The sequence below is a fragment of the Panthera tigris genome, chromosome F3, assembly GCF_018350195.1.
Source record: "Panthera tigris isolate Pti1 chromosome F3, P.tigris_Pti1_mat1.1, whole genome shotgun sequence".
In the NCBI taxonomy this organism is placed as follows: Eukaryota; Metazoa; Chordata; class Mammalia; order Carnivora; family Felidae; genus Panthera; species Panthera tigris.
This window is the reverse complement of record NC_056678.1, coordinates 56,675,814-56,695,988: the sequence shown is the minus strand read 5'-3', so window position 1 is coordinate 56,695,988 and position 20,175 is coordinate 56,675,814. Positions and strand designations below refer to the sequence as shown.

The following is a 20,175-nucleotide window of genomic DNA, read 5'->3' as shown; positions in this document are numbered from 1 at the left end:
TAAACAGAATACTTATCATCTTCCATAAAAAGCTGTTAGAACAGCAGTTACAAGCCTTTAAAGTTCTAATTGTTGTTGAAGAAACACAAGTTGTTTAATTAAGACACATATATGCTAAAAGAAAATAGAAAACTGCTATCATTCTCCAAGTGTTAGGTCAAGAAAGAGCTTCAGAAGAAACTTGTAGAAGGTCAGCCCAAAGGGAGCCTATAAATTCGGGTGCTAATCTTCATCTGGGTAATTCCAATTATCCCTTCATTTTTATTTTAAATATTGTAAAATTAATACATTGATATATACCCAGTATACAAAGTGTTTTCACCCTACAGACAGAAATGAGTTATCCAAAGTTTCACTCTTCATACATAATTTTAACATGTTTTTAAAAATTCACTTAACAGTTAAACCCTCTACATGTACCACTTTTTGTACCTTGCTTTTTCTTTCGTATCATACTGACTTGAAAGTCTTTCAACGGAATTATAAAATCCGTAATTTTATTAATTGAACACATACTTACAAAGTTCCTTCTGTGTGTACATATAGCATTTAATAGTTACATAATATTCAATTATATTAATAGACCATAATTCCCTTAACCATTTCCCTCATGGTTGGCATTTAAAACATCCATGTAAATGACTCAGGTGTAATTCCAGGAGCACTTGATTCTCCCTGCTCCATAATTCTGACAGTATGCTCATGTTATCAAAATTCTTATAATCTGGTTATATCAGTTTTTAGGTTCTATACATCCTAGATCGAAGTTAAACCTAAATTTTGTCAGTTTTGTCTTAACAAATTATCACCACCTAGTGGCCAAAAAAGGAATCCCATCCTAGTACAAAAGGAACCAAGTCAAAGGGTCTGGGTTCTAGTCTCAACTCAATTTTATGTTAGCTAGTAACCTGTTTGATTTTTAGTTTAACATCTGAAATGAGAATAATAATTTCCTGTTCTACCTATCACAAGGCTCAAAAGAGATATTGTGCATGAAAACAACCTCATAATTTAAACACTATCTAAAAATAAAACATTATGATGTATAGTAACAGCAATTTAAAAACTGTCAAGTGTAATATAAATGCCAACAATTTTAGTAGTATTACTACTATATACACTTTTAAAGCACAACAGTACACATGGGAAAAATTTTATACCTTTCTCCATTTTGATTTGTCACATTATACAGAAACATAGGAAATGAGTTTTAAGACAGATAGTAACAGAGATACAGATGTTAATAACATAAGATGTTAATATGTTAATAAAATAAGAATTAGACAGGATGATCTAGCATTACTAATAATTTTCCCAGCATAGAAGATTTGATCCCAGGGCTTATTAATAACTATCTTGTCAAAAATCAGAAAGTGATTTAAAGTCACTGTTCTGCTGCCTGTCTTTCTCCTAACTTTTGTCACACCCTCTGTGGAATCATGTGTGGTATAAATATATACAATCAAATAAATAACTACGTTTTTAAAGTTTATTTATTTATTTTTGAGGGAGACAGAGAGAGAGAGAGAGAGAGAGAGAGAGAGAGACAGAGAGAGACAGAGAGAGACAGAGAGACAGAGAGACAGAGAGGGTGTGCCAGAGTGCATGAGCGAGCATGGGAGAGGGGCAGAGAGAGACTGGGAGAGAGAATCTGGAGCAGACTCTGCCCTAGTATGGGGTCTGCTCAGGATTCTCTCTCTCTCTCTCTCTCTCTCTCTCTCTCTCTCTCTCTCTCTCCTCTCAGCATTCCCGTGCTCTTTCTCTAAGATAAAAATAAAATAAAAAGAAAGCAATATATTTCCACTGATGACTAGAAAACCAAGATTTTGCTTTCATAGCTAACATTTGCAGTTGACTATAATGTCCTCAAGTATAATCTTATTCATCTTCATGTTCCCTAAATCCTGAAACTGTGTGTTAGTCGCCATCATTCCCTTGCATCTATTGCTGTTCTCCTGGCCTTCAGACTGGCCAACGTCTATGGCGTTATCAGCATAAGCCTTCTGAAATGTACACTTGATCACATCATTCTCTGTATCTAATCTGATAATCCTAGGGGACTGGATGGCATACTAAACTAGTATTTTCTGAGAGATTCTGATGTGCCCCTTGCTTTCTTTCCCTCTCTGTTTACCAGTCATATTTTAACTCCTTCGTTAAAACTCAGTTGGAGCCATCTCTTCTAAGAAGCAGTCCCTAACTCCTCCCAAAAGATTTACTTGTTCTTTCCTCACTGCTCACATTGTACCTTGTATACACTTTTACAATACACTGTATTAGAACACCTTACTTCTGTACCTTCCTCATCAGGCTATAAACGTTTTGATAGTTTTCTTGGTACTCCAAGACTTAAAATTTTTATTAACAATTTGGAGATCAAATTTAGTATAAGAAGTATCATTTTTAACCTGAGCAAACTAGATAGACTACCCCCAAATAGTTGCAAAACATACATTATAAAAGCAATTGTCTTTAAAACGAAGCTTAATAAAATACCACTAATTAAAATAAAACCACAGACACAGAACAGGCTCCCACCCACTCAAATACAGAGAATAGTGTTGTTTTGTAAAGCTTACACTGGCTGCAGTTATAATCTCAGAGATAAGGGCTCCAGGAGCACATATAATATGATACTAAATCAGAAATGTTATCACATGTTAAACAAAATCAATAAGGATAACAATTAAAAATGTTTTACCTATTATCTCCATGTTTTTCCTTTTCAATATTAAAATTTTCTAAATTTTCCTTTTACAATGACTTTTTAAAAATAACCCAAACTCACTGTAGTGCACTGTGTTTGTGTGTACTAAAAATTGGTCAGAATCTTAAATGCATTTTTCTTTGACTTCCCACGGAACCCCTCCTTCGTTAACATGTTATGAATAGCACTTAAATCTTACTCCACTTAAAATGTACTATCATAGATACCACAAAAGCACAAAAACCAGTTGGAAGTTATTAAGCAGTGACTTCCTTTTAAATAATGCATGAAAAAGAAAGCAAGAAATCCAGCATGTACACCACTGAGGAGAAAGAAAACAGATGACGGGGAAGAAGTGGTGAGCCGTCTAAAGGTCTCCCAGGGGCGGCCGTGGCCTTAGTAGGGCCCTTCTGCTCTTTGGAGTGACCATGGCATAAAGACTGTTTAATAACAGGAAGAAAACGGTCTCAAAATTACATGCCAGACACATTCCTGAGTATTTTGACTAACTCAACTATCACAAATCTGTAAGATAGGTATATTATTATCGCCCAAGCACAGAGGTTAAGGAGATCCTATGCCTACAAAGTAGTGAATCTAGGATTAGAAGCTAACCCACGTAAAGAAGACGGCAAACAAAAAAGGGGAGGTATTATGATGAATGTTTTGTCATAGTATAAGAGGTCAAGAATCATGTGTGTTTTGGGGTACATGTAATGTTATAGACTGTTATTGAAGATTTATGTTCACTGACTAGTTAAATAACAATACAGGTAACAAGAACAAAGCACACTGAGTCTGTGCTCTGTGGTCTCTTTCACATTGTAAGCTAAGAAAGAGGCTTTATTGAAGCTAATCAGCTCATCTCAAAAATTCTAAAAAAAATCTTCCTTTTCCAGCGTTTTGTATTCAAAAAATAATATATAACTATTATATATAACATGTTAATATGGCTTTGCCATAAATTTCAATTTTTTAAATTTTGCAATGTAATAATCTACAAAGCTTCCACAGAGAAATTTTGTTGTTACAGATTCAATGGTGTTTTGATAAAATACTGACCATATTACTGATGGCTTTATAAAGACTTTTTTTGTTTGTTTGTTTGTTTAAGAGATAGAGGGCATGAGTGAGGTGAGGGGCAGAGAGAGAGAAAGAGAGAGAGAGGGAGAGAAAATCTTAAGCAGGCTCCACACTCAGCACAGAGCCTGATGTGGGCTCGACCCCACAACCTTTGGGATCACAACCTCAGTTGAAATCAAGAGTGGAATGCTCAACTGAGCCACCTAAAGCCCCTAAATAAGACTATACTTTAACAAGGCTCTCTTGGTACTTTAGAAAATATTAAAATCTCCATGATATGGTAAAAAGCAAATAAAATAAATTCCAGATGAATCAAAGAAGTACAGGTAAAAAATAAATCACATATAGAAAACCAGTAGAAAACCTATTTGAATATTTATCCAAGTTCTAGAGACTTTCTCACACTAAGACATTATTTGGAAAAAGAAAATCATAAAAGGAAAGAGTAACAGACAACGAAGAAAAGCCTTCCTGTGTTAAAATACAACAAAAAGAAGTAGATGGAGAATAACAAAATAAGTATGAATTAATTACGACTTTTCATTTACTTATTTTTAGCAAATATTTTTCAAGGCAATATTATTCAGTGACGATACAGTAAGACGGACATTCTAATAGGAGTGGGAGAAGTACCAAGTGGTACAATTTTTTGGTGAAAGGAATTCGAAAATATGTATTAAAAGTCTTAAAAATGTTTAAATTGAATGGGAGAATCATGGGCTTTGAAATGAAGTAAACCTCAATTCCAGCTTTTTTTTTTTTTTTTTTACAGTTTATTCATTTATTTCGGGATAGAGTGAAAGCGTGAGTTGGGGAGGGGCAGAGAGAGAGGGAGAGACAGAGAATCCCAAGTAGGCTACGCACTGTCCGTGCAGACCCCGATCTGGGGCTCGAATGCAGGAACCGCGAGATCATGACCAGGCGCCCAGGTGCCCCAATTCAAAACTCTTATTAGCTCTTTGACCTTACAACAGTCCCCACGGCCTCTTTCCAGAGATGAGTAATACGAAGTAGCTGATGGATGTGGGGAAGGGAAGAGGTGGGGACGGAAGGAGACGAGCAGATGGCAGTTATCGGTCAACATGACAGAATCTTTACCTCATATACATTGAGTACTAATCAGAATATTTTCTACTTTTTTACGTACGAAGATTTTGCAGTTTTATCTTAAAGCAAATTCTTATCCCAATCTTTGGTTTTCCCACTGTCATCACATTACTTTGGAATCTCTGGAATCAATCACTTCGGAATCAACTACTGAACTGATCAATTACTGAATTGGTTTCCCCCACACACAACTTCGCATCTGTTCACTTAACCCTCCTGCCAGATCAGTTTTCCTGACACACAGTTCTAACGAGCTGCATGACTCACAGACCTTCTCTGATCATCCCTCACCAATCATCCACAGAATAAAGGACAGAAGGGGAACCAGAGAGAATTCGAGAGCCTAGAACGAGCCAAGTATTTTACAAACACCAACTCCCAGGAAAACAGATGTTGTATTGTTATTCCCACACAGGTGAGGCAGCAGAAAAGTAGTGTAGGTAATATGTGGTGGTAACAAGGCAGACGTCACATTTGAACCTGTATCTGTCACTATACCATCCTGCTCTGCAGTCTCTTAGCACAGCTATCCGAGTCAACAAGGCATTTTCCTTGGACAACAGACTTTCTGCTAAAGCCATCTAACGTCCAGACAGATAAAAACAAGCACTACTTTTTCGAGTTCATATCATTCTTTATGCCTAGACCTCCACACTACAATAGATAAAACTATTTATGTGTGCATCTGAAATCTCAAATGCCACTGCTACCTTCCTATTAATTCTTGAATAGCCTCAAGGTATGATCTCTGCTTTCAATTCCTGTGGTACTTAATTACTTAAATCAGCAATTCACTGATCAGGTCATGGCATTCATTATAAACTTCCTAAGCATTTGCTCTGTGCCAGGAATTGTGATAGGTCCTGGGAAGAAGTAATAAATGCACGTGATCATTCTCTTTGAAGAGCCAGCAGGTACATTGCTTTAGGTCACTTATCACAGGCTTGCTGGCATTACAGTAATCACTGTAAGTACCTAATGGCTCTTCTAGGTTGTTAACATTTGTGAGACAGATCCTTTTTTATTGATCTGTGTGTCCCTTTGAGCATCTAACATGCCTGGCACACAGTAGGAACTTAGAAAATATTTGCTAAATGATTGAATGACAGACTTTGTCATACATTCCCACATTTTGGATTCTGTTTTGTAACTGTTTTATAATTTACCCCTACACTGAGTTGCGTGCCTTTCCTCATGGTCTTCCCAGCACTCCCATTATGTTTTAAAACAAACTTTATTTTTGAGAGAGAGTGAGTGCAAGTGAGGGAGGCACAGAGAGCGAGGGAGACAGAGGAGCCTAAGCAGGCTCTGTGCTGGGCTCAATCTCAAGAATCACAAGATCATGACCTGAGCCCAAGCTGGAGGCTTAACTGACTGAGCCACCCAGGCACCCCCTTATGTTTTGTATTTAGATGCTGAAACAGAGGACCAGGAAGGTGATGTTACTGGGCTGGAGGGCTCACTGCTTTTAATTAACAAAAGTGGAAGTTGAAGGCAAGGCAGAAGACAATGGATTTTATTCATCATATTATACTGCTTCTCAACTCGACTAGTTCAGTACTTCAATAAACACAAAGGAAGTTTACTAATTTACCAAATTTTGTCTATACAAGATCTCAGTGTGCATTTTATGGTTATTTAGAATATGATAGAGCTAATTTGCTTTACAATTTCATCATTAAATGCAAGTCATTTTAAATTGAATAGTTGTATTTGAAAATAAAACTCATTCACCAAAATATATTCTGTACCATCCACATTCTACCCAGCCAATCTCACTTTCCTATGTATTATATAAATAGAGATTTTAATAGTTTATGTATTTGATGATTACAGAAAAAGGAAAGGGCATTAAGTAGAATAAACAGCTTATATAAAGGTATATATATCCCCTTGGGAAGAGAGATTGCTGAAGACATGTTTAATAAAAGTTTATAAATGCCTTATTCCTGTGACACTAACTCTGAAAGGTATACTTTTCATTAATTTTATATTATATTTTGATTGTATACTCTACCTTGATCATGGTAACAGTAGTTTAAGCATATTTATAAAACTCAAGCTAATCAAAATAAAATGTTTTAAAAACTGAAATGAATAATCTTTTAATTGAATATTAAACATGGAATTCTCAAGTTAAGTTATGATTAAAGAAAATGAATTAAAGTTTCAGGAGCTGTTAATTTCAATATTTTTAAAACCTTCAATATGTAAACTCATATTTGAAACAATGAACAGGTCAAGTGATATACAGGTGTTTCTAAATAATATTCCAAGTAAAGTTCAATGTATAGAAATAGGCAAAAGTGAAAGAAATTTACTAACATTTAAAGGTCTTACCTACTAATATTCTATTCTTCTTGATGCCACTTTTTACTTCATCATCAATCAAATCTGTGAGCACTTTACACATTACATTGATTGATTCAAGGTGTTCTGGGCAGTCATTAGATATTTTAAATCTGTCAAACCATACATTGGAGATTCCTCCTTTCATAGGAGTATATGGCCTGTTTAAAACCAGAAAAAAAAAGAAGAAAAAAAAAAGGAAAAGGGAATGTTATTAAAAATGAATGTTTCAATTTCTAAAATACTAGTGTGCTGAATAATTTCATTTTCCTCCAAGTTTTAAAAGTTAAAGAATTCATATTAAAAGCAGCCTCAGGCATACTGCATTAACTTGCCTATAATTACATTGATTCCATTAACATTTACTAATAGTCAACTCATCATCTTTCCTTATTCTCTCCATCTTTACATATTGATAAATTCTCCAGAAAATCCCCGTGAAAAAAGGAATTATATATATAAATTAATATATATATTTACAAATTAATTATAAAATTAATAAATACATAGTGTGCATGCATATATTTTCTTCTGCTCAATTTAAATGACTGATTATTCAGGTCTATTTTTTTTAATTTGTTTTGATTTACCTTAGGCCCTTTCTCACCCTCTTGTCCCCCTGTAAATATAGGGTCAATATTTTAGTATTCATAGCTAAGTGAATAATTTTTATCTCTGCAAAAAGTTTAATACCTCAAGAGTAGAAAAAAAGATTCACCAAAATGCTTTTAAAAAGTGGTTAATTTGTAGCACTTAAGTATGAAAGATGAGTTCATAATTTAAGAGCTTTCTTGATCTCATCCAGATCATTCTTAGAATGGGGGCTAAATTTTTGTTTAATCAAGAGTTGGAACTTTTATTTTTATCTTCTCAGGAAACTTGAAATCAGAGTTGATCAGGAAACTTGAAATCAGAGTTGAATGGGGGTACAAGTAATCTTTGGAAGCACATGATCATACAGATATTCCATACTGTTTGCATCATTTGGGTCTCAGGTTGGGTACCTCGTTGGACTCATGTTTTATGTGAGAAGATACTCTAGGTGGGTGCTCTGAATAAAACTGATCTTACATGATGCTTTATATTTACGTATAAGGTGGGATGGTTACAATATTAGTGAACCTTATTCATTGTGTCAAGGTATTCCAAATGTTCTGTTTTAACCAATTACAGTGGGATTAAGGGTTCCTGTGTTCATGTCCTATGTTGGTAAAGGTAAATGAAGGGAAATGAAAATAATTTTACACGCTCCTCTAAACAAACACAGAAGTACCCAAGGATCTATAAGAATAAACATGGAGAATGAAGGTTTTCCAAAGATGAGGGATAAGAGGATTTGATAAAAGAAACTGTTTTCCACTTGGCCAAATGTTCTTTCCCCTTACATGACAGTGAAAATAGGATTTATGTTCCATGCAAGAAAGCCCTAGAAAACACAACCAGTGCTAAACCTACCCATCACAGGGACTCCTGGGTGGCTCAATTGGTTAAGCATCTGACTCTTGATTTCAGCTGAGGTCATGACCTCACGGTTTTTGAGTTTGAGCCCTGTGTTGGACTCTGCACTGACAGTGTGGAGTCTGCTTGGATTCTCTATTTCCCTCTCTATTTGTCCCCTCTCCAGTTCAAGGGCATGCATGCACGTGTGTGCTCCCTCTCGCAAGAATAAACTAAAAAAAAATAAAATAAAATAATTCAAGCACCCATAATAACAAGAAATCTAAACCAATAATGATCACAGATGCAGAATTCCTCCTATATTTACCACTTTGCCCAACTCAGAGTTAGCTGTTTACTCTCACCCTCCAAAGCGAGTGAAATAAAAGTATGAAATATACAGGTAGAACAGCAACAACAACAAAACGTAAGGCTGAAAGACACTGAGACCTGTATGTTCTTTAGTGAAAAACCAAGTGGAACCTCAGTAAACCCTAAAAGCTAGTTAGATTCAATCCTTATTTTCTTATCCACTGGATCAAAAGGACCCCAATGTCTCTGCAGATCTGTCCTTGGGTAATACCCACTCTTTGGGACCAATGGATGGTACTGAAGACAACAGAACTCATTTTTCTATATGGATCATACCACTCCAAAATAAACCAACATCCACTTTCGGTACCTGGAAACCAAGAGGATTATATTTGGAAAGTTTCTCAGAGAAACTGAAAGCAATCTAAAAACAAGAGCTCATCTACAAAGGGCCTTGTTTATTTACAAAAACAGAAGAATGTTATAAATGTTACTTTGCAATATACTATCTAAAATCTGAATGTATATTTTGAATATCCCTCTAAGACAGTACATAAAAACCTACATTTTCTCCTTGTTTATGAAGGTATATGATATTTTGCAAATATGGGAAAGTACATGTGTGTGCTGTTTTGAGGGTTTTCATATAAATCTTACTGATTCTGTGCGCCACTCCACCTCCCCACTGCCCCTCCCCCACATCCTGCCCTTCACACTAAGTAAACCATGTTTAGATCTGGAATATACAACCCCGAAGGTGTTTCTTGCACATACATTAAAACATATATCTTTATAGGATATGTTTTACAGCACTATTTTCTTTTCAAATATGAAATAGCCTATTGGCTTTTCTTATGTGCATCATGCTTCCTCCCTTAACAAGACCTTATGGATATCCTTCCATCGGATAGAGTTGGAGCTCATCCTTTTAAATGGCTGTATAATTAATACTGAGGCTCCACAGTGTCATCAGCCATTCCCCTACTAATGGGCATTTGGTCCTCAGGTTATAGCCACTAAGAACAGTGCGGCATTAAACATATTTGCGTATATATTTTTATGTACTAGGACTTTTATTCCTATGAAAAAGTCCAAGTAACAGAGCTGCTGGATTGAAAGGTACAATTTTTATGTTATTAGATGTTTCAAAGTTACTCCCATTAAGGCTGTAAAAAATTCACCTTTATGCAAGAAAAGAGAACATCCTTTTGTCCACAGCCCTTACTGCAATAGGTGCTAACATCCTTTAAAATATTTAAGGGTATCAGCTACAGTTTTAAATCAACTTTCTTGAGGTATAATTCACATACATAAAAGTACATGTTTAAGTATATAAGTCACAGACCAAACAATGTAATCATCTCCACAATGACACAGAACATTCCCTTTACCTCAGAAAATTCCATCATGGTCCTTTGCCAGCAATTCCCATTTACTTCCCAGGCAAATGCTGAGGGATTTTTATCACGATAGAATAGTGTTTTTTTTTCTGTTTTAGAACTCAACATAAATGGAATTACCTGTTTGTATCATTTGCTATTTTTTTCTACTGTGGTTTAGATTTTATTAGTTTAGAAGAGCACTTGGTCTATAATTGACACTTAAATAGTTATCATTTGTACTTGAAGTATTTTTTAACATCTATTTTTACATATTGACATTATGTATTTATGGTGTCTTTTTAAAAATCAGATAAAAGTAACTGCATTTGACATAGTCTGTCCTTAAAAAACAAAAAAAAACAACTAAAATTTATAGGTCTCCTGATTTAAGAGGGCTCTTTTCTAATCCATACATGTTTACATATGGAATTCAAAATTTTCTTCTATGATTTTCGTTTTCACTTTTATATTTAAGTCTTGAAATTTCCTGGAATTTATTTCATATATGAAGTGTCATAAGAGTTCAAGTTTGGGGCGCCTGGGTGGCTCAGTCGGTTAAGCTTCCGACTTGGCTCAGTTCATGATCTCACAGTCTGTGAGTTCGAGCCCCGCGTCAGGCTCTGTGCCGACAGCTCAGAGCCTGGAGCCTGTTTCGGATTCTGTGTCTCCCTCTCTCTCTCTCTCCGACCCTCCTCCGTTCATGCTCTGTCTCTCTGTCTCAAAAAAATAAATAAACGTTTAAAAAAAAAAAAAGAGTTCAAGTTCATTTTCTCCCATATGGATAATCAATTGCGTCTGTACTACTACTCCTAAAAGAAGAAAAAACATCTTTCACAAAGGTGAAATTCCATTTTTTCCATATGTTTAATTTTATAGTTCTGACTTATCTAATCTCTCAAACTAGGTTCTGTGAGAGTTAAGTCCTGATGTCTAACGCGTACTATATATAATAAATGGACTTCTCTCCAGTGGATCTGGAATGGTACTAGTTCTGTATTATCCTTGGGGAAATCAAGAAAACAATAACTGAAACCATTTCCTGTGCTTTGTGATTCAGGTGAAGAACCCTGGTGGAGAAAGGCTCTATTTTGTTCTACTGATGTATTTACCCATCCTGTGTTAGGATCCTATTGAGTGTATTGAAGTGGCTTTACAGGATGTTCTGAAGTTGAGTAATGTAGTCACCCTCTAGCATCATCAAAACCAGTCTCCTTTTCAGACTTGCCCTGCCTCTTCTCAGGCATCCATTCTTTCTCACTTATCTAAGAAATTAATCAAATATTTAGTAATTTTTAAAATGATTTCAAATACTCCTTAAAAGTCCTTGTGGGATTTTAATTAATATTGCATTATTTTATGGGAATTAACACCTGATGACATAAATCTGAGATAAGGGAAGATTTTTGCAGACTGAGCTCTTCCCAGGAATTGCCACATTCATATAGGGCTTCTCCTGCATTGTTCTCCAAGCTTTCAATGGGTGCACAGGAGATAAAGTTTTCCATCACATTTCTACTAGCACTCCAATAGAACCTACCTCCGCCCTCATTCTGCAGGCCTTCTGACCTCAGAAGCTGCTTGGCTCAAGAGAGGTAAATAAATTGGAATCAGAAGGGGAGAGAACACAGAAAGCATTCAAGCCTCCCACCTCCCAGAATCCCTTTCTGTTATTTAAGAATAACTTTCTTAAAGTACTCTGAAAATGAAAGCAGGTGGTTTCCACTAGTATTAATGTCAGTGTAAGACAAAATGAAATCCCAAACTGTATTCAATTTGTCATTGAAATCAGTGTTCTGAATGAAAACTGAATACACAACACTCACTTTAAAGCTTGAGTTAGACTGTTACTCTTTGGAATTATTTCTACTTCCCTTTTCATTTTATTCTGCTGTTTCTCTAAGTATTTATTTGTCTGTCTAAATACTTAAATAAGGATGATATCATAGGCTAAAATCTGAATCATTCTGGGAACTCAGCCATTAATAGAAAAAAATGACACTCACTTAACTTTTTCTCTTTGACAGGGCCTTCCTTAATCAGAGATAGATGCTCCATGGAGGAGGACTCCCAATGTAAATTTCACCAATACAGTCGTTTTTTTATTCTCCCAATTCTCTAAGAAAATTGCAATTTGTTTGAAGGAGATAATTGGGAAAATTTAATGAGATAAATAATAATTTAGAACTTTTTTGTTAAGAAAACGTTATTAAAAATGCATAATTCTATTAATGTTAGAATAACTTTTAAATAAAGCATAAGAGATTGTTTTCTAAAACAGCTAAACAAACTGGCACATATGTTATACTCATTCACCTTTTCCCTCAAATAAATCACTTTATTAGCTGGTATAAGACAGCTCAGACATTACCACAATAAATACATATGCTCGGCAAAGAACATCTGTGTGGCCCTTCAATCAATCAATCAATCAATCAATCAAACACACTGGTAACGTATGAAGCTGGAATAAAATGTCCAAAGTTAAAAAATGAAAGAGCTGACATTCAGCTTGATACCAAGTTCTGTTTTGATCTGTGGTCTCTAAAAGTCATAAAATCAAAAGGTCATTCATGGGCGCCTGGGTGGCTCAGTCGGTTAAACGTCCGACTTCGGCTCAGGTTATGATGTCGCGGTTCATGAGTTCGAGCCCCACGTCAGGCTCTGTGCTGACAGCTCAGAGCCTGGAGCCTGTTTGAGATTCTATGTCTCCCTCCCTCTCTGACCCTCCCCCGTTCATGTTCTGTCTCTCTCTGTCTCAAAAATAAACATTAAAAAAATTAAAAAAAAAAAAAAAGAAGGTCATTCATTTAACCTTTAAGATAACATTGCCTGGTCCTGTCTTCCTATGTGTCATGCCACAGCACTTCCGCAGCAATAACCAGGATCACCGGGACCAGTCACATTTCCCTCTGAGTTTTCTTCTGAAAGGACAGCCTCATTATTGATCCAGAGGCTTTGCATCTGATATTCCCTCTACCTGGAACACTCTGTGCCCCATTTCTGCACAGTGGGCTCCCAATGATCATTTAGGTCTCAGCTCAAATGTCCCCTCCTTAGGGAAGCCTTCTTTGACCCTACAATTTAAAGTGTACCTCCCCTCTACCCTACAACACACACACACACACACACACACTCTCTCCCTCTATCCCATTATCCTATTTAATGGTCTTAACAGAATTTATCACTATTTGAAATTTATAGATTTAGTTGCTCTTTTATTTTCCATTTATCTTTTCCACAGCAATCCCCTCAGTGCTAAGAACAAGCATTTGTTGAATGATGAATGTCAATAATCATTTGTGACACTAGGGTATAATGTGGGTCAGCTAGAAATAAGAGAATACCTAAAATCAGTTTATTTTTCTCTGAATATCTTTTAACTTTAATTCTTGTAAAATCCATATTGCAATTTCTAGTAAAAGGTCAAATTTTTCTTTAGCTGCTTAAAAAAAAAAAAAAGAGTTTCTAAGAAAAAGTTTTTACATACTAATGGGTATTTAAATGTACTGTTGAAAATAATTACCAAAGAAGTAAAACTATTTCTTCAAAATAGCTGTTTTGAGTAGGGTTCCTTATTAGTAAAGTGTACTTCAAGTACATATCTCCTGGTATCAGGAGAGTGATCTTCATACTGGGCTTCAGACAGGAATCGAATCCCAAGTGATAGAGTAAAAATCAATCTACTGTTATCTACACCTAAATCAAAAGTACTAGTTTTGGAATACATTTAATAAAAAATATAAACATACACTTCATTGGAAAAATAGTAATCAAAAAGTAGAAGCACTATGCAAATCTTATTACTTTTAGAATTTTTCAAAACACCAAGAGCAATTTATATCATCATATAAGTCATTAATTGGCTTGTTAAAAAATTGCTATTATTTTTAAGATGGAAATTCTAATAGTAAGCCCCAAACCAAGAAAACCTCTAATTACAAATACAACTAAAGTATGTTACAGAAACAAAAATCTTTATTGAGCACTTCAATTAAACAGAGTCCAAATTAATAATGAAAAAAAAAATGAAGCAATATTTTCCATTTAAATCAACACAGCAAGTTAATTGCTGACTTTTACTTAATATGCCCCTAACTTAGCTGATTAAAAACATCTATTAAATAGGGTTGAGGAGAAGGACTATGTTATAGTCAAATGGCAATTTACAATTTAATCAAAACATACTGACATGCTGTAATAGACCACAACTTGGTAAATACAATAGACTATTGTTCTCCTCTCAAGCTCTTTAAAATATGCATCACTGTTGAAAACAAAAATTATAACCATGTTTTGATAGAGTTTTCAATGTACATAAATGAAATACATATGACAGACATAACAAGCAGGAAAGATAAAGGAAACTATATGGTTGTAAGCTCCCTGCATTTCATATAAAGTGGTAAGAATCTAACCAGGTGAAGTTTGGTATGTATTTTGCAATCCCTAGAGCAATCAGGAAAAATAAAAAATAGATAAATAAAATGGAATATTAAAATAATTCAAATTATCTATAAAGAAGATAGCACAGGGGAAAAGAGGAACAAAAGCTATAGACTTAAATTCAAACATTATCATTACATTAAATGTAAATGGTCTAAACAAATCGCTTAAAAGACAGAAACTATCACATTGGTTAGAGAGAAAAAACAAAGCTCAAAAACATGATGTCTGTGGGAAACCCACTTTAAATACGGATTGGTTAAAAGTAATAAAAAGGTAAAAAAATACATATTATAATATTGTTTGTTGTGAGTACATAAAAATACAGTTTATCTTAGTATCTTGCTTTTGCATCCTACTGTCTTCTCAAATTCACTTATTTCTAGTAGTTATCTAGATTCTTTGTGATGTTTGTGTAAACAGCCATATTATCTGAGAATAAAGGCAGTGTTACTTTTCTCTCTCAACCTTTATTCTTTTTATTTCATTGTCTGGCCTTATTGTACATGTTTGAACACCCATACAATGTTGAACAGAATCAAGGACCTCCTTCCTGTGTAATCTTAGAGGGGAAGGATTCAGTATTTCATCATTAAGTATGATGTTTGTTGCAAGAGTTTTTCTATGCACCTTTTATTATGTTGAGGAAATTTCATTCTTTGCCTAATTAGCTAAGGGTTTTCTTTATGAATTGGTTACATGTTTTTTCTGTATCCTTTAAGATAAACACAGTTTTTTAATCTTTCATTTTGTTAACACAGTGATTACACTGATGGATTTTCAAATGTTCCTGGGATAAACCCCACCTGGTCATAATGTATTATCCATTTTATACGTAGCTGAATTTGATTTGCTAGTGTTATTTTAAGTTAAGTTAAATTAAGGAATCCTCTATGTTCATGAGGGATATTGATTTGTAGTTTTCTTTTCTTTAACATATTTGTAAAGTTTTGTTATCAGAGCTATAATGGTCTTTTAATATGTGTTACAAAATGTTCCCATTTCCTGAGTTTGTGTTATTTTTCCTTCAATTGTTCAATAAAATTTATTAGTGGAATTATCTGGACCTGAAGTTTTCTTGTGTGAAGGTTCTAATAATGAATTCAATTTTTTTTTATGAGAGTATTCAGACTTTTTGTTTCAGTTTTGATCATTTGTGTTTTTCATGGAACTTGTATCTTTTCTCTAATTGTTCAACTTTACTGCCATAAAGTTATTCAGGATAATTCCTTTCATTGCCTTCAGAATTTATATTGATATCCTTTATTTCATTTCATATTTAGCAATTTTGTTAATATTCAAATGTTTTGGGGTATTATAGTTATCTTATTGCTGCTGATTTCTAATTCCATCCCATTCCTGTCACAGAAAATATTCTGTACAATTTCAGTCTTTTGATACTTATTGGTACTTATATTATGGTCTTCCATATAATCTCTTGGTGACTATCCTACGAGCATTGTTGTGGAGTTCTATAATGTCAATGTTCAAGGTGGTTATAGTACTAATTAAATTTTATATCCACTTAGCCATTATTTTTCTAAGTTGTTATTAGATCCTGAAGAATGGGTATTAAAATCTGCAACCAAGATTGTAGATTAATCTACTTCTTCCTTTAGTTCTGTCAGTTATAAACAATATTATTAAGTACGTGCCCATGCAGGATTATTGTCTTCCTCCTTAATAGCTACTTTTTGCTTATAAATGTTCATTTTTATAACTGATAATGTCTTGAAGTATACTTTATTTAATAATAATATAGTATGTAACCTTCCCAAGGTTTATTGTGTATTCAGCTGTCTTTTCCCCTCCTTTTACTTTCTTTCAATTAGTGATTTTTTCAAAACTTAAAAAAAATTAGTATCTCAAATAATCTCAAGCACGTAAGTAAGAAAGATATTTTAAAAAGTTATGTCCTGAAAAACTGTTTTTAAAAATCCATTTCAATTTAACCTACATTTTCCAAAGTAATAGCTTTCAAATTCTGATGCAGAAAAACTACAGAGAATCAGGTCACACCCAAAAATTTGCTTCAGTCTTCAGAAGTGGGGAGGAAGATTCTATAATCTTTCTTTTCCCCACAAATATGATAGTACACTTGAGTACAGATGGCTGGTACACACTTTAAATCTACCTCATCAAAAGTAGTGCTCTTTAAAATGCAAATTACGATCTCTATCTCCTACCTACTCAGTCCGAATCTAAAAGGTCATAACCTACAAATCCACATTTTAACAACTGCCCAGATGATTCTTATCATGAACAATGTATTTTAAAAACAACTGCCTTCCAGTTTAGACTTCCAATTTTCAATTTAACTGTAGAGTTTAAAAAAAAATCCTTCTAAATGGGTGCTAACTCATGAACAGCAGGCTAGTATGCTAAATTTAAAATGCCCCAAACAAAACACATTTACATGTTCAATCTCTACAATTTTCTCATAGATTCTCTACCTTCACATCACCACCTTCTCCCTTCCCCTAATTTTCAATATTTCCCAGTCTCTGCTCTGTGGATTTCTCTTGAATTGACTGCTTGTGTTACATTTCCCCCACAGTGACCTTGTTCAGACTTTTATGATTGCTAGACCAGTGGATCTCACCTTTGGCTGCATACGAGAATCAGAAATGAAGCTTTTAAAAATCTTTCTGCTTTGGCCACATCCCAAACCAATTAAATCAAACTCTCCGGGGGGAACAACCAGATGGAGTTGCAGATAAAATACAGGACACCGATTAAATTTTAATTTCAGATAAACAATAAATACTTTTTCAGTATAAGTATGTCCCAGATATTGTTTCTATATTTGGTAAATAATTCTGGCAACTCCACACTCTAGCTAGCATCTGTAAGACTTTAATTGCTGAAATGTAGGTACAGGATCAAGTCAAATATATAACCTATTGTGAGTTGGGGTTTAAAAATTCTGAGGGGTGCCTGGATGGCTCAGTCAGTTGAGTGTCTTGACTTCAGCTTAGGTCATGATCTCCCGGTTCATGGGTTCAAGCCCCACATCAGGCTCTGTGCTGACAGCTCAGAGCCTGAAGCCTGCTTCAGATTCTGTGTCTCCCCCTCTCTCTGCGCCTCCCTGCTCATGCTCTCTCTCAAGAATAAACATTAAACAATTTTTTTAATTAAAAAAAATAAAAAATTCTGAAAGCTATTCCTTTAGATCAGGGGTCAGCAAACTTTTCCTGTAAAAGCCATAGAGTAAATACCTTAGGCTCTGTGGATCATATAGTCTCTTTGGCAACTACTGTACTCTGCTTTATAGTACAAAAGTAACCAGCGACAACGTGTTAATGAGAGTGTGGCTGTATCCCAATAAAACTTTATTTATAAAAATAGGGGGTTGGCCATATTTAACCCACAGGCTGTAGTTTGCTGACTCTATTCTAGACTATCAGATCATTTCAGATCTCTACTTTGTTATTCAATATATTATTTTTCTCAGCTTTACATCACCTGGAAATTTGAACAGTGTGAAAATAATACTCACGTGTATGAAAATAAAACTAACTCAAATAGTCCTTGAAAATATAACCCAGAAACATACGTCTGGAAAATTTCTTCAAGGACTATCAGTAATTAATTCTTTGGATAATATTTCTACATCCTGCCACAAGGATATCATAGACTACTATTAATAACATTTATTGAGTGCTTATTTTATGTCAGACATCATGTTGAGAAATTTACATACATATTCAATAACATTATATATTCTCACAATGACTCCTTGAGGTAGATACAATTATGACCTCCATTTTGCACTTCAGGAAACTGGGACACCATTAGAGAAGTGAAATACCTTGCTCAAGATCTTAGAGCATTAAATAGAGAAATCTAGATTCAAACATAGGTCTGCCTAATCCAGAGATCAGATTCTTAACTACTGTACCACAGTAATTCCATCTATCCTTAATAGGCTACTTATTTTGGATAGTTCTCTGACCTACTGGTCTAACACTGCAGCAAAAAATCTGAGTATTACATTACTGGTTCTTATCTACACTGCATAAAATCTGAAGGGAACTAAAATTCAAAAAGTTAATGACTGTAAGGGATTTTAGAGTCTAATCCAATCTGTTCATTTTAGACCTGTGAAAATTAAGACCCAGAACTGATGAATTCTTCATTGACAGCCTTAACAATTTTACTTTAAATAGGAATTAGATGACATATATTTTTTTAAAATTTTGTTAACGTTTATTTACTTTTTGAGAGACAGAGCATGAGATGGGGAGGGGACAAAGAGAGAGGGGGAGTCACAGATTCCGAAGCAGGCTCTAGGCTCCGTGAGCTGTCAGCACAGTGCCCGACGTGGGGCTCGAACTCATGAACCACGAGATCATGACCTGAGCCAAAGTCAGATGCTTAACCGACTGAGCCACCCAGGCACCACTAGATGACATATTTCTAAAAGTCTTCACTTTTCCTCCTTAACCGAAGTATTGGTTTCTCAAAGATTCCACATTGTATATAGCACATATCAGAATGTTAATTCAAAGTAATCAGAAGGAATAACAAGCAGATTTATTGTTTACTTATTACTGTTTTTGTCACTCAATGTAACATAACCTTTACTTTTATTTATATGTAATGCATTTAAATATAAATGGCACAAAAAATGAATAACACATAAATGTGACTATACATATATTTCCAAAGCTTATATCCATTAATGAACCTCAGAATCAATTGACAGATTAGTACTCTGTTCCTGTTTTGATACTTCTCTATGTTTTTCTTTTTAGTTTGTTACCTTTTAAGAGGCTGTTAAATTATAAAGTAGATATCATTGTAAAGACAACAATTTTGTGATCAAGAAAAAATATTTAAAGAATTCTGAGTTGGGGGGCACCTGGGTGGCTCAGTTGATGGAGCCTCTGATTCTTCATTTCAGCTCAGGTCATGACCTTGTGGTTCATGAGATCCAGCCTTGCACTGGGCTCTGAACTGACAGCACAGAGCCTGCTTGGGATTCTCTCTCTTCCTCTCTGCTCCACCTCGCTCGTGCTTGCTCTCTCTTTCTCTCTCTCTCAAAATAAATAAACTTAAAAAAATAAAGAGAAAAAAAAAAGAATTTTAAGTGTACAAGGGAAGAAAAATCACATAGCTCTCTTCTTATCTAAACATATTAGGTGAGTAAACAGCTAAGCTGAATTAGTGATATTGAAAGCACTGTTTATTGGATAGCTGTTAACTGTTAGAGACTCTCAGTAATAAAATTAGAATCTGTTTTTAAAATAAATGAATGCTTGCAAGTGTTAGTTGAAATGGGTATCCTGATACACTGCTGGTAATGATGCAAACTGTCTATTCTTAGAATACAATTTAGGAGAATTAATCCCC

The 20,175-nt window shown here is 34.7% G+C and overlaps 1 protein-coding gene across 2 annotated transcripts in view; it reads right to left on the bottom strand.

Moving 5' to 3' along the window:
- LYPLAL1 (lysophospholipase like 1) overlaps nucleotides 1-20,175 on the bottom strand; it is a 38,519-nt gene that overhangs the window by 7,885 nt on the left and 10,459 nt on the right. For both annotated transcript variants that reach the window (XM_015535387.2, XM_042976362.1), the window contains exon 3: nucleotides 7,238-7,407. In XM_015535387.2, coding sequence (XP_015390873.2) covers nucleotides 7,238-7,407 — 170 coding nt within the window. The remainder of the gene's footprint in view (nucleotides 1-7,237; nucleotides 7,408-20,175) is intronic.